The sequence below is a fragment of the Caretta caretta genome, chromosome 8 (genome assembly GCF_965140235.1).
Source record: "Caretta caretta isolate rCarCar2 chromosome 8, rCarCar1.hap1, whole genome shotgun sequence".
Classification (NCBI taxonomy): domain Eukaryota; kingdom Metazoa; phylum Chordata; order Testudines; family Cheloniidae; genus Caretta; species Caretta caretta.
In genome coordinates this window covers 18248029-18262059 of record NC_134213.1, presented here as the reverse complement: position 1 = coordinate 18262059, position 14031 = coordinate 18248029, and the positions used below count along the sequence as shown (strand labels likewise).

The 14031-nt window shown below is 42.8% G+C and overlaps 1 protein-coding gene across 1 annotated transcript; it reads left to right on the top strand.

Moving 5' to 3' along the window:
- Window positions 1-975: 975 nt before the first annotated feature.
- PLAC8L1 (PLAC8 like 1) lies at window positions 976-13562 on the top strand. The gene is made up of 4 exons (XM_048859647.2): window positions 976-1850; window positions 5845-5978; window positions 11977-12113; window positions 13332-13562. Exons 1-4 carry the CDS (start codon window positions 1726-1728, stop codon window positions 13473-13475), a joined length of 540 nt encoding a protein of 179 aa, XP_048715604.1. The 5' UTR covers window positions 976-1725; the 3' UTR covers window positions 13476-13562.
- The last annotated feature ends 469 nt before the right edge of the window (window positions 13563-14031 follow it).

The window sequence follows — 14031 nt, the reverse complement described above, 5'->3', positions numbered from 1 at the left end:
GCTCTGCTACTTACTTGCTATGTGGCCTTGGGCAAATTTCCTTAATTCCTCTGTGCCTCAGTTTCCCTATCTTTATCAATAGTATTAAAATACCTTCCTTTCTCTCAGGAGTTTTGTGAGGCTTCATTAATGTTTCTAAAACTTTGAGATCCCCTGAAAAGTGCTATAAACATGCAAATTATTATGGCTGCATTACTTAAAGCCATCACAGATTGGATGAAATGCCAAATTGTGCATAGATTTCAGCAATCTAAAAATAAACTCAAAACTGAAAATAGATTTCCTCTTTTGCTGTAGTCCTCTTCAAAATGACACAAATGTGGCTTGATTCCCCCCATCAGGTGCCCATCTTATAAGATTCAAGGAAAACTCCAATATCAACAATCTTTTACATGGGTCCTGCCAAAAACTAAATTAACATAACCGGGGGCAGTGTGGGAGGCCTTCTCTAATGGAGGCAAGAAACCAACCCTTTCTATGTGAACTGTGGGCCTGTAATGTGAATACTTTGGCCAATTTATGTCTGATAAAAGTTAGTGACAAGATAAAGGGATTTGTTAATGTGTTAGATTTCCCCGTTTTATTCGCAAAACTTTGGGATGACTTTGCCTTACAGGGAGAAGTGGGGTTAGGCAAGCTTTAACAGGGAATAGCTTAAACAAAATCATGAGCACGAACTCCTGGCTGCCTTACATAGGCATTAAATCTGTTTGCACTTAATTCCTCCTGTGCCTGGTTTATCTCTGTCCTTCAAACTTGATTTGGTAGAATACTCTGTTTTCAGAGCGGTCAGCCAGCATTAAACTGTAGCTTTTTCTTTGCCCCTTCCCCCACTTTTTCTCCCTCCTCCAGCCTTAGTCCTGGTCTACACTTTGAAATTAGGGAAGTATAACTATGTTGCTTAAGGGTGTGAAAAATCCACACCCCTGAGCATGCAGTTAAACCAACCTAAGCCCTGGTGTAGACAGCGGTAGGTCTATGGGAGAATTCGCCCATTGACCTAGTTGCCACCTCTTGGAGAAACCCTCCTGTTGGCGTAGGTAGCATCTTTACTGAAGTGCTACAGTGGCACAGATGCAGTGTTTTAAGTGTAGACATACCCTTAGCAACTGTCTTCTCACATTGCTTTTGGTAAATTGTTGAGAGATTTCTTCAAACACTGAAATAATATATCATTAGTTGTATACTATAACTGTTAGTAGTAGTAGTAGTGGGAAAGGCTGTGGGAAAGGTGGTATACTACTGGATCTGATATTTATACCATTATACTCTTCTTAGCTGGAGCTATAGGCCCACTCGCCATTAAATCACATCTGTGGCAAAAACATACATGGGCACTGATTAGCAGTTCTTAATCAAGGGGGGTCTGGATTATTTTCCATCACTTTAAACTTCAGGTCTGTATCTCCAGTCATTCATCATTTTAAAGGACTCTCCCATCCACAACAGACATGCTTTAGACTAAAAGACTAAAGTTTAGAGGCAGAAGGGCTATCTTCAAATTTCACGTAAAGACGTGTGTGTGTGTGTGTGTAAGTGTAATTTCTGGGGGAGGAGGCGGTTTCACTTTCTAATCTGGGGGTTGTTTCAGCTGTTGGGACCCCATTGTGACCTCAGGCCTGAGCATGCAATGATGTCATCAGCATTCAGCTGTGAACAACCTTGAGGCACTTCCGAATTCAACAGAGAAGGAGAATTTTTCTCTCTCCTTCCCCTCAACCCCAAATGAACTGCTTGGGAAGTCGCTGCTTCAGTGTGACTGAGGCGGCCCCACTGCCCGAGATCCAAGCGCCGCTTCTCCTCTCCCTAATAACACCTGAAGATGGGACCTTTTTTCTTTCTGCTCTACGGTAAGAAATAAAATAAGGTGCCTGCCTTTCACCTCGCAGTTGGCATTATAAATAAACTGTGTGTAAAAAGAAAAATATATTTTACAGGTGATGAGAAATGTGCTTGCTGCTGTATAGTGCTCTGCACAGGATTCAGTCTGGCACAAGTCTTAGAGAGGATTCCTTGTTATTCAGTCCCATGTGGCTTTCAGCTGAGAAGCTGATTGGTCCTTTTAGGCCTCCACAGCCAATGAAGAGAGAACCATTGGCTGCATGGGGCACCAAAAAAGCACCCAGAATCCAAATTTTGATTAAACCACACCTGGATATATTTCAGTAGTGTCTTATTGGGTTAGCAAGATAGTTTGACCTTTGCTGGATTTATTCTCCACTGAGATTAGGAACAAGCTGAAATCATCAACTAAATGTTAATGAGACACACAAATCAGCTGCTGAGTAGGAAAAGCATCCCCTTTAGGAAACCGCCATGAGTGAGCACACTTGCAAATACTCATTTTTAATTTTTATGTAGTGCTTTGCACTTTCACATGGCTCTGCGTTAATACTGACCAACTCTCAAATTGCCTGTGTGGGATAGATAAGCATTATCCCCATTTTATAGCATAGGAAATGATGGCATGATACACTGCGGTTGAGTCTTGCCTGAGAAGCATCAGTGCAAAACTGGGATTACAGCTCAGGGCCTCGACTGGCCTTCCTTGGCCCACATGGAGACGATCTACCCCCTTGTATGCATGTGTGTGTTAATTGTCTCCACAGCGCCTTCCTCATGCTTCCATGGGGCTGGGAATGAGGCTGAGAGAGCCCTACAACCCGCAGGCCTCGCTCCAGCAACTCTGCAGAGAATTCACGACTCAAGCACTGATCTAGCCAACATCTATATTACTTCATGAACCAGAGCCCCTCTATACTGACCCAAGGTACAAGAGTACCTGGCAACATGGAAGGAGTGGATCCCAAATCCAGTGTGGAGGCACAGGGCCTCCATGCACCTGAATCTAATTCTCCAGCAGACCCCTGATTTCTACAGTGTTTGGCTTGCCACAGGACGCCTTCCTGTGGGACTTTCTGTGGAAGAGGGTGGCTGGGCCCCAGGAGTTCTTGGCTCTTAGGTCCATGTCAACGAGACCTTGCTGCCATTTCTAATTTAAGTGTGCGTTGTCCCATATGGTCAAAATATTGACCAAATTATCAGCGGATTGTTGTGTGTTCTCACAAAGAATAACATTAAGAAATGCTGAGGATTGATACAGGCTCCCTCCTGAGTTATATAGTTTAATAGCAGAACCTATTGATATTGGCGTGAAGGACCGCTTCCCTGATTTAGCACAGCATAGAGACTGCTGTGTTCTTCCACGGCTGGAGAAAGGGGGTGGAAAAAATAATTCCCAGAGGATACTATAGTGGAGATTTAACTGTTGTGATTTATTGAGGTAGCATTGCCGCAAGAAGCATAAAAAAAAAGCCGTTCAGGAAAAAGCAGCATTACCTCACCAGAAGTCCAGAGAAACTAGTCAACCTCTTAATCCCTTTCTATTAAGGTTCTTGCAGTTTCAATTTCAAAGCAAATGGAACAACATTATTGAACCTAGGGAAAATTAATTACTATGTGGAGCATTTTAATAAATAATTTAAAAAAATCCATGCAAGTGTGTTGCTGCCAACTTTTGGTTTTTAAATGGGGATTGAACCACTCTGGTCTGACACTCCATTTGTATGAAATAAACCTGGGAGCCAGATTCTGGTTCCCACTCTGGCCTCTGTTTTTGCTGCTACCATGCCATGTAGGGTGGGCTGTAAAGGTGCCACCTAAGCCCTGCAGCAAATTCTCCCAATGCTGGAGGTGCTTAATAATGCCAGTTTACGTGGTCCTAGTTTCATTGATTTCATAGAGTTTAAGTCCAGAAGGGACCATTATAGATCATCTAGTCTGACCACCTGTTTAACACAGTCTATGAATTTTCACCCAGATACCCTTATATAAAGGCTAATATTCTGGGGAGTGTTTTTATGTAAGACATGGGAGGTAATTGTCCCACTCTACTGGGCACTGGTGAGGCCTCAGCTGGAGTCCTGTGTCCAATTCTGGGCACTACACTTTAGGAAAGAGGAGAGCAACAAAAATGATAAAAGGTTTAGAAAACCCCACCTATGAGGAAAGGTTAAAAAAACTGGGCCTGTTTAGTCTTGAGAAATGAAGACTGAGGCGAGACCAGCTAACAGTCTTCTGATACGTTAATGGCTGTTATAAGGAAGACAGTGGTCACTTCTCCAGGTCCACTGAAAATAAGAAGTAATGGGCATAATCTTTAGCAAGGGAGATTTAGGGTAGATATTAGGAAAAACATTCTAACTATAAGGGTAGCAAAACTCTGGAGTAGGCTTCCAAGGGAGGCTGTGGAATCCCCATCATTGGAAGTTTTTCAGAACAGGTTGGATAAACACCTGTCAGGGGTGGTCTAGGTTTACTTGGCCCTGCCTCAGCACTGGAGCTGGGCTTTGATGATTTCTTTGGGTCCATTCTAGCCCTACATTTCTATGATTTGATGCATTGAGATTGAGCCTAGTGATTTTCATTAGACAAAAGCATTTCATTCCTCAGCAAACTAAACCATTGTGTGCCATAGGCAGAGAACATGAGAGAGCGAGGTACCACTGCTTGAGGCCCTTGCAATGTCAGGAAATAGATTAGGTAAGACGTGCCCAGATGATCTACAACCCTTGCTGGAGAGAGAGACAAAACTTTCCCAAGGTCCCAGCCAGTCTGACATGGGGGGAAACTCCTTCCTGATTCCAAATCTGATGATCTGTATGACCCTGAGCATATCAGCAAGACACACTAGCCAGGCATCTAAAAAAGAGGATTCTCTGTGCCACCTGAGAGCACTGGTCCTCCCCGTTTGTCATCCTGGCTCCAGCTGCGGCCAGTCTCTGGTGCTTCAGAAGAAGGCAAAATAATAATAATAATATAATATTAATAATAAAAACATTCAACAACCCTAGAATACATCTGGCCAATTGTGTATCAGAGAAAAAATTCCTTCCTGACCCTGCAGGCAATTGGCTGAATCTCTGAAGCATGAGATCTGATTTCTCTCCCTGTAGTCCAACCTCCCTGATGTAAGAAGCAGGGCTGGGAACATGGCATGGGGGAGACCAGGGTGTTGGCAAAAGGAAGGGAAGTGGCTGTAGCACTGAGTACTTCTACCATTCTGAGCCGCAAAGATCCCTGCAGATAACTGTGAGGATGCTGTCATAACTTGGGGCTTGCATCACTGGCTGCAGGCACAGTCTGGGTGGTACAAAGGGGGATTAAAGGTACCTTGGCATCCCCTGCACCCCTTGGGGGCGTCTTCCGGGCTGCACCTCTTGGAAGATGCAGCATAGAATGCAGCCTTAGATGTTCCACCAGAAGAGTTGCTCACAGTGCTACTTTGGAAAGAAGTTGGGTTTGGCTCAGAAGCCAAGTTTCATGCTACATCCAAAAAGGAAAGAATGATACATTTCAGCACGCAAATGAAATCGTTCCACTCAGCAAAAAATCAGTCCCTTGAAAACCCCCTTTGGTGAAATGATGAATGAATTGATACATTCATCATAAGGATGAAAGGTCCGTGCTAGGAACAGATTTCAAGCGTTAACATTAAAGAGGTAAATCGCAGTGATTTGACTGGTGGATGCTGAAACCTGCATGGATATTGTGTATTTGCACTTGAAGTACTTGGTTTCTGATCATTTCTTTGTTTGCTAGAGACTGAAGGGCACTGGTGATCAGCTATATTTTCTGCCGCACTCTGAGTGGCTAGAGAGCAGCAGCAACAGAAGCAGAGAGAAACGAAACTGCAAAAGGGGATAGCCATAAAGCAAATTGGTAGCACTAAAATAATGAAATCCACTTTTTTTTCTGTCAAACTCAGGATAGCTTCATTTATGAGCAACCTCGGTGGTAAAAGCCCAGCCCCCTTTTTTATTTTATTGCTTTTTTTTCAATCAGGAACAAAAAGACAACAGAGCCCGTGACAACTCAGCCGACTCATGGGGTTGGCACGTCCACCGTCACAACAGTCATACGGACCGGAGGAGACTGGACCACTGGTCTCTTTGGTATCTGCAGTGACAAGAGTGTTTGTAAGAGTTTGCAGTGTTTTATCATTGCTTTAATTCCTCCTTTGGGGGTGAATTCAAGTAATACGGGGAGGAAAACAAAAGACTTTTATAGAGTAGCTACCAGACACTGGAGATTGAAGATCAGACCATCCATCATGGCTGGTTTAGGGGTAATGAAATTAGTATAACTGAGAGTCCCAATAAATCAATAGTCAAATCATAAAAACAAATAATGCTTGTGGAAACCTCTTTCATGGATTCTAAAGGTTGGGTGTATTTTATTGTCCCATTTTGTCAGTGGAGAAACTGAGGCATTGCAAGATTAAATGTCTTACTGAAGCTAACGCAGTGAATCAGTGGTAAAGTCAGGAATAGACCAATTCTCCTGAGTCCAATTCAGGAGCTGAAAGCTACAGAAGGCCAGTCACAGAGGCCTTAGTTGTTCCATGTTTCTGTTTCTTTCTTGTGCTCCAGGTAAATTAGTGGCTAACAGAACAAAGTATTAGCCCACATAATGCAGGAACTCATTAAGGATTTTGCAAATAGTTACAAAGAATCTTTTGCACACACCCTCCCCTTTGGTTTATGTGGTGTATCCTGCAAGCTTCCTCTATACAGCCCTGCTAATGAACTCTATTGCTGACTTGCATTTGCGAGATCTGTGCCTTTTCTGAACAGGGAATACCCATCCTATCATATTGCATGGTGATTTATAGTGTGAGCGAATGATGGGATCAAAGTGAGATCTCTACGCTAATTGTACTTGTGACAGTGGTTACCACAACTACCCTGCATTTGGAATGGTCCCTAATTTGAATGGCTGCTGCTTCCTTTGCCAGAAAGAAGAGAGGGAGGGGTGTCCTGTAGCAGGTTTGAGCTAAATGGGCTCTGTCTATTTTCCTGCCCTGCGGGCTGAATTAAACCACATTAGTACTTGAGAGAACCAGGGAAGATGGTTCTGAAAGACTAGATATGTCCAGCCAAATCAGTTTGCTCTTGTGCATTAGTGAGTTGCTTATAGCCATATTGTTTGTGGAAGTAGTTTGTAGTTTCTGGTGCCAACACACTCAGTATCAAAAGACCCCCGAACAAGACACCCCCCCCATCTACTTTTCTTCCATAGTTGCAAAATAGCTTTAAATATTTGATCAGTTCTTGAAGATAGTTTCTAGAATATTGAGAACAATCCTTGTCAAAGGAGAATTGATTCTGAAAGTTACCATTTTAAGAGCAGTTACTCTCACCAATAGGAAGGCATGCTATTCCATCTGATGACTAGAATGCCCCATTTTGTTAGATAGAGTATGTACTGTGAGAGATGCATGTTACTGGATTACCTGTGTGTTAAACACATTTTGAACAGAAGTTCAGAGAGGAAGGATGGTCTAGTGGTTAAGGCGCTAGCCAGAAACTTGAGTTCAAGTCCCAGCTTTCCCCCACTCCGTTCCTATGTGATACTGAGCTAGTCAGTGTATGTCTGTGCTGCAAAACAAACAAACAAACAAAAAAAAAACCCAGGGCACTGAATCTCGGAGCCTTGGGTCAATAGACTCTGGCTCAGGTTGTGGGGCTAAAAATAAAAGTGTAAATGTTTGAGCTGGAGCCAGGGCTCTGAGACCTTCCTCCCACACCAGGTTTTAGAGCCTAGGCTCCAGCCTGAGCCTGAACATCTACACCGCTATTTTGAGCACCTTAGCTTGAGTCCCATAAGCCTAAGTCAATTGTCCTGGGCTCTGAGACTTCGTGCTGTGGGTCGCAGTGTAGACATATCCTTAGCCTCCCTGGGTATGTCTGCACTGCAGCTGGGAGCAGCTCTCCCAGTTGCTGTGTAGACATACCTTTTGTGCCTCAGATCTCCATCTGTAAAATGGGGATAATAGCACTGCCATTAATTGGGAGGATAAATATGTTACAAACTGTGAGGTGCCCAGATACTCCGGTGATCAGGGCCAGACAAGTACCTAAATTAGACAGAATTTGATTTAAAAAACCAAACAAATTGAAAAAGGGCTATTCTCCAGAGCTGAAAAGCTAGTGTAATTGTGTGAAGGAAGGAAGCAGGGACTGTTGAGTCATTAAGGCGTAGCACTTGGGAATCATGAGTTCTTCTCCTGGCTCTTCCAAAGACATGGTGTATCATGATCGTAAACTCCGGCAAGTCGCTTACCTTCTCTGTCCCTCAGGTTCCCCATTTGCAAAGTGGGGATGATATCTTTGCCTCATGTTAGACTAAGTTCCTGTATGTCTATCAAGGGCTTTGATGTCTTCATTTAGGAGGATCAGAAGGTATTAATTTCTATTTGAAAACCAATCCTTAAACTTGCCCAAAATTAAACTAGCCTTAATTCTGCCAATTCTTTTCAATTAGAGAGAATAAATTTACTTACATGGTGGCATATCCACATATAGCACTTGGAGTTCCTGATGCCACTGAGGGGTTGAAATGATAAGCGCTAAAGCCAGAAATACAGCCCCTTTCCACCTCCTCCCTTATTTCAGTTTAATTAAATAACAGAAAAGTGAAAATTCATTATTTTCAACTTTCCATTTTCTTTGGACTTGAGTCCCCTTCCAACCAACCAGAAAATGGTAGGATAACCCAGAGTTGTAATGTGGGTGTGCCTATGGGTTTGCATGTAGTGGGTGGAAGACATTTAAGGAAATATACTCTCTTTACTCCCTTACTTAATTTGGTCATAAATTATGTTAAGCGAGGAATAGAACACATAAGCCCCTCTCTACTACTGCTATGTTAAATCTTGGCTGCCGAATGAACTCCTTTTGCTACAGCCGCTCATAATGTCAGTGTTATTAGCCGTCATATGGGAAAATTTAAATGTAGTTGGGCTAGATCCCTGAATAGTGTTCAGTACCATCATCATCCATGGAAGTCGGCTGGAGTCAGGGATGCTCAGCATCAAAAAGGATTTGGCCAACTAGTAGTTCTCCTGTCATCCTCCCCTCCTGTGTTACAGTGAGAGTTTGCATTATCCCCATGGCTTATAGCACTGTCATAAATATAAAGGGAAGGGTAACAACCTTCCTGGATACAGTACTATAAAATCGCTCCTGGCCAGAGGCACAAAATCCTTTTACCTGTAAAGGGTTAAGAAGCTCAGGTAACCTGGCTGGCACCTGACCAAAAGGACCAATAAGGGGACAAGATATTTACAAATCTGGGGTGGGGTGGGGCAGAAAAAGGTTTTGGTCTGTGTGTGTTCTGGGTGCTTGCCAGATACAGATCAAGCAATCCAACTCCATTAGAATTAGTAAGTACTAGCAAGGGAATGCGTTAGCTTATATTTGTTTTGGCTTGCATTTTTCTCTGTGCTGAGAGGAAGGTGTATTCCTGGTTTTCTTTTTGTAACTTTAAAGTTTGGGCCAGAGGGAAATCCTCTGTGTTTTTGAATCTGATTACCCTGTAAGATTATCTTCCATTCTAATTTTACAGAGGTCCTTCTTTTACCTTTTTCCTTTATAATAAAGTTCTGTTTCTTTTAGAATCTGATTGGGGTTTTTTTAGTGTCCTAAAAATCCCAAGGTTGGTCTGTGCTCATCTTGTTTATTCTCAAGCCTCCCCAGGAAAGGGGGTGTGGGGGCTTAGGGGGATATTAGGGGGAAGTAGGAACTCCAAGTGGTCCTTTCCCTGAGTTTGTCTAAATCACTTGGTGGTGGCAGCGTTACCTAATCCAAGGTACAAGGGAGAATTTGTGCCTTGGGGAGTTTTTAACCTAAGCTGGTAGAAATAAGCTTAGGGGGTCTCTCATGAGGGTCCCCACATCTGTACCCTAGAGTTCAGAGTGGGGAGGGAACCCTAACAAGCACTAACTAGGTGCCATTAATCAATGGCTTCCTGCCATCCCTGACTGAGAGAGCTAGTATATTTGTAATCATGGCTTTTTAAAAAAAAACAAACTCTTTTGTGTATAAGCAGTTGCTAAAAATTAAAAAAGGCAATGAACCTGCCTTCTGTGTCTTAGTCTGACACACCATGGAATCCTAAACACGCATCATTTTCCATCTGATCTTTAAAAAGAAATTGTTTCTTTGCCTTAACTTAAAAAAAAAGAAAAGAAAAGAAAAAAATTGTTGCAGAAATTTCGAATCCTTTAAACAGAAGGTAAACAACTAATAGCAATGTTTTTCCTTTGTTTCTTTTGATGTTTTATTTCCTTAATAGCACTTCAGGTTTTCTTGTCTTTATTTTCTCTCGCTTATTATTTTCTTCTGTTTTCTTTTGTCCTTTTAGCTTTCTTTCATAATATGTCAACAGTAGCAAATCCTCGCTATTAATTTGCAGTAAGAATACAATCTGGAGCAAAGCCAACTTCAAAGGCACAAGGTGCTTCATATTGCTCACTGTGAACTAGTGCTCTGAATTTTATTCTGAACACAACTCTAAAGGCCAGGGCGGCTTATTTTATGGAAAAAGTATTTATAATGCCAGTTGATGGAACAAACAGGCATATGAATGTGTTTGCAATTGTTCAATAGATCAATGAACTTAAATTCACAGTGGAGCAGCTGGAACAATACAGCTGATATGCATGTTCTCAGAAACCTGCTACTGCTTTGACTTGTTTGTCTGAAGGTAGCTCAGCTGAGCTTTGGATGCAGGTATGAGGTCAAACTATGCCCTCATTTACACCTGTCAACTTTACTAAAATCAGTGGAGTTCTACACTGAGGGGGGCAGGGCTTTTTAATTCCAATTTCTGGGTGGGTTGCTTGGGCCTTAGAAATGGGTTGCAAGACTTGGTTGACATCACTACTCAGCTGAAGATAGAACTGGGGATTCATTTTTGGCTTTCAAGTTTTGCTCTCAGCCACTGGTGAAAATACCCTTCTGGAGGAAGAACTCTGTTTAGTTTCTCCTGCTGTGTCACCTGGGATCATTTACATTGATTTTGTTGTCTTAGCCAGTACCCTGCTCCCAGATGAGGTGAGTTGAGGGCTGTGGCTGGACTATTTCTTTCAGTTTTTGTCATCTTCAGAGCATAATATTTAAAGTAATTACAGATTCAGGCTTCCACTGAGATTAATGTGAAGATTTCCTAAAAAGGGGGCCATCGACCACACTTAACAGAACAGGAACTAGTATATTTTATTGAAAAATACTGTATCTATAGTCACCAAAGAAATTAAATGAATGATTCCCTGCAGTGGGCACTTGTGCTATCGTTCTGCTATAGACAAACGCTATCCTAGGTGCTTTTACTCCTGATTTGAGAACAAAAGACATTTCAATGAATTGCATGAAACTGTGTGATAACAATGCTGTTGAATTTACTTTTTTCAAGAATTTTAAAAAGGAAAAACAAATGAAGCCAAATGGGATTCAGTGCTGTCTGGAAAGATATTTTGAATACAATGCATTTTAAGCTTTGCTGTCAGTTCATCCCTCTTTTGGAGATTTAGGGCTCATTTGCACTACAGGGGAGCTGTATCTTCTGCTGTGGTTGGAACAGTAGTATAAAAAGGCCTTTAGTGTTAGAAAAGTGTTCTATAGACTGCTTTTATGGGGGTGGGTGATCCACTGTATACCTGCATTGATTATTTTAGCTCAAAGATTAAAGCCCCTATCCACGCTGATCAGTAAAACCATAGCAGCATCCTGTTAGCAATGGTTGGTTGAAGATAGCATAGTTCATAGATCCATAGACATTCGAACCAAAAATGACCTGCTGGGCCAAGTAGTGTAGTGATTATCAAACTGTGACTTATGAAACTGTACCTGGTGTTCTGCAGAAAGCTACATGTTGAGAACTAAGCACGAGGGGATTGGGAAGAGGAGATGGGACGCATGTGAGTTGCCCACAGAAAGAAGCCATTGGAAAGCCACCACCTCCCTTCTAGTGTAGGGTTCGCTAGAATTCTGTGAAGTCCCGTTTAAAATGCTCTTATCCCCAAGAGGACGAGGCTATTAGAATGAAATGAATGTTCCAGGTTATTTTCAAAGTGCCGTTTACCTCTTGTTAAGTGTGAACCTACAGCACTCCTGTGATTGTGGTTATTGGCAGGTGTCTGTGGTGCCTTGTGTAGTCCATGTCTAGAATGCAACCTTGCAAGGCACTATGAGGAGTGCCTGTGTTTCCCATTGCTGCCAGGTTCCACCTTAGCGTTGAGAGTCGGCGCCAGAGAGAAATACAAGATACGAGTAAGTCTTTGTGTGTGTGTGTTGGGGAAGGGGGGGAAGGCTGTTTTGTGCAGCTTACATAATGCTAAGAGGCATGTTCCTCCTGTTCCCAAAAGAGAGACTGCAGAACAAGTTTAATATCTGTAGACGTGGTCAAACGGGATTAGTGTGCTGGAGTGTGCCACTGAATATTGATGATGTAGAAATTCTGCAAATGTAAAAAATTCACTTGGGGCCTGATCCTGAGAACAAGGAGCTCAGCACCACACTAGCCTTCCTCCTCCCTTATTTTCAGCTAGGGTTTGAACGGGGTCCTCTAGCCAAACTCTTTTGTGATCTGAAAATCTGTTGTTCAGATGCATTTTGCATTTTTAAAGCAGAACTAATACATTAAACCTCAAGAATGCCCTTTCTCTTTGCAGGGAAGCAAAGGCAGCATTTGATTTATGATAGAATGCCCATTCCAAGCAACTACTCATGTTTTTTAAAGTACTTTGGAAGAACAGAACTGTGGGGGTAGGTGGGTGGGGATTGTTGTTTTTGTTGCTGTAAATTTACATAGCCCCGAGCTGATGCTGTAAAATATTCATTGCTATGTAATCAGGATAGGCAGGGAACAAAAAACATTGTTCAAACCATGTGGAGAGACACTTTAAGGGCTTATGAGGTACTGAGTGTCCTCAAATCTCATTGGCATTAATGGGAGTCATGGGCACTCAGCACCGTGCAAGGTCAGAGCCTAAGGTTATGTCCGCATTGCAATGCAGGGGGTGTAACTGCAGCTCATGTAGACGGAGCCAGGTTAGCTTCAATCTAGCTAGCTTGGGTACTGGCAGCAGCGAAGCTGCAGCAGCATGGGCTTCAATACGGGCTGTACAAGCCCGCCCAGGACCCTCAGCAATTATCCGGGCAGCTAGCCTTTGAAGTCTATGTTGCTGTGGCTTCAGTGCTATCCAGTACCTAAGCTAGCTAGATTAATGGTACACTGCTTGCAGTGTAGACAGATCCTAAATCTTCTGTAGGCCAACAGATTAGAAAAGATCCTGTTAGACACTGGGCCCAAATCAGATCTCATTTACCCCAGCGTGCATCCAGAGTAACTTGTTGATTTAGGTCCGGATCAGGCCCAGCAACTCATTCTTACTATAGGGTGATTAAGAATAGGAAACACATAGCGAGGCAGAAAAGCTGCTTCACGATCATTCCATTTGTGTGAAATGATCCTCCTGCTTTCCCCAGGGAACCCTGTGTGAAGACTGGATGGCAGTTCATTGCTGCTGGCCTTTTGCTGTTTGCCAAGTGGCCCGAGAGCTGAAGAGGAGAGCTACGACCCAGATCTATGAAATAAACACTGCTCCTACAGCTAAAGATACCCTAGTTTAAAAATTCCCAGCCAGAAAGCTTGACTCATGATACTTCCCCCTCCTGCCAATGTAAAATACTTTATTTTTAGAAATAAAATGCATTTGTGTCTTACAGCAAAGGCTCTCTAATAATCCTGCAAGGCTGTGTATGTTAAACCATGATATAACACCTAACCGCCTCAGCTGCAAATTTCCACAGTGCAGCCATATTGTGTGGTTCAATGATCTAGGGCCTGCTCTGAAGTATGGCGCAGTCGATGACCTTCCTCTCTGGGCACAGGGATCTGGAATCCTAATGCAAAGCATTTTGCATGCAATTCCTTAGCAAAGCAGCAGTGGCAAAATCACTGCAACTGAAAAGGCTATAGGGGAATAGGAACACATTTAAGGGAGGAAGCACAGTGCCGTGAATAGGGCATGAAACTGGAAGTGGAAGGAAATGGATTCTTTCTCCAACAACTCACAGTGTGACCTAAGCGGCTCACTTAGTCTCTCTGTGATTCTATTTCCCCATCTCCTAAACATGAGACTAATGATACTCACCCTCCTTTTGAAAAGCACTTTGAGATCCTTGG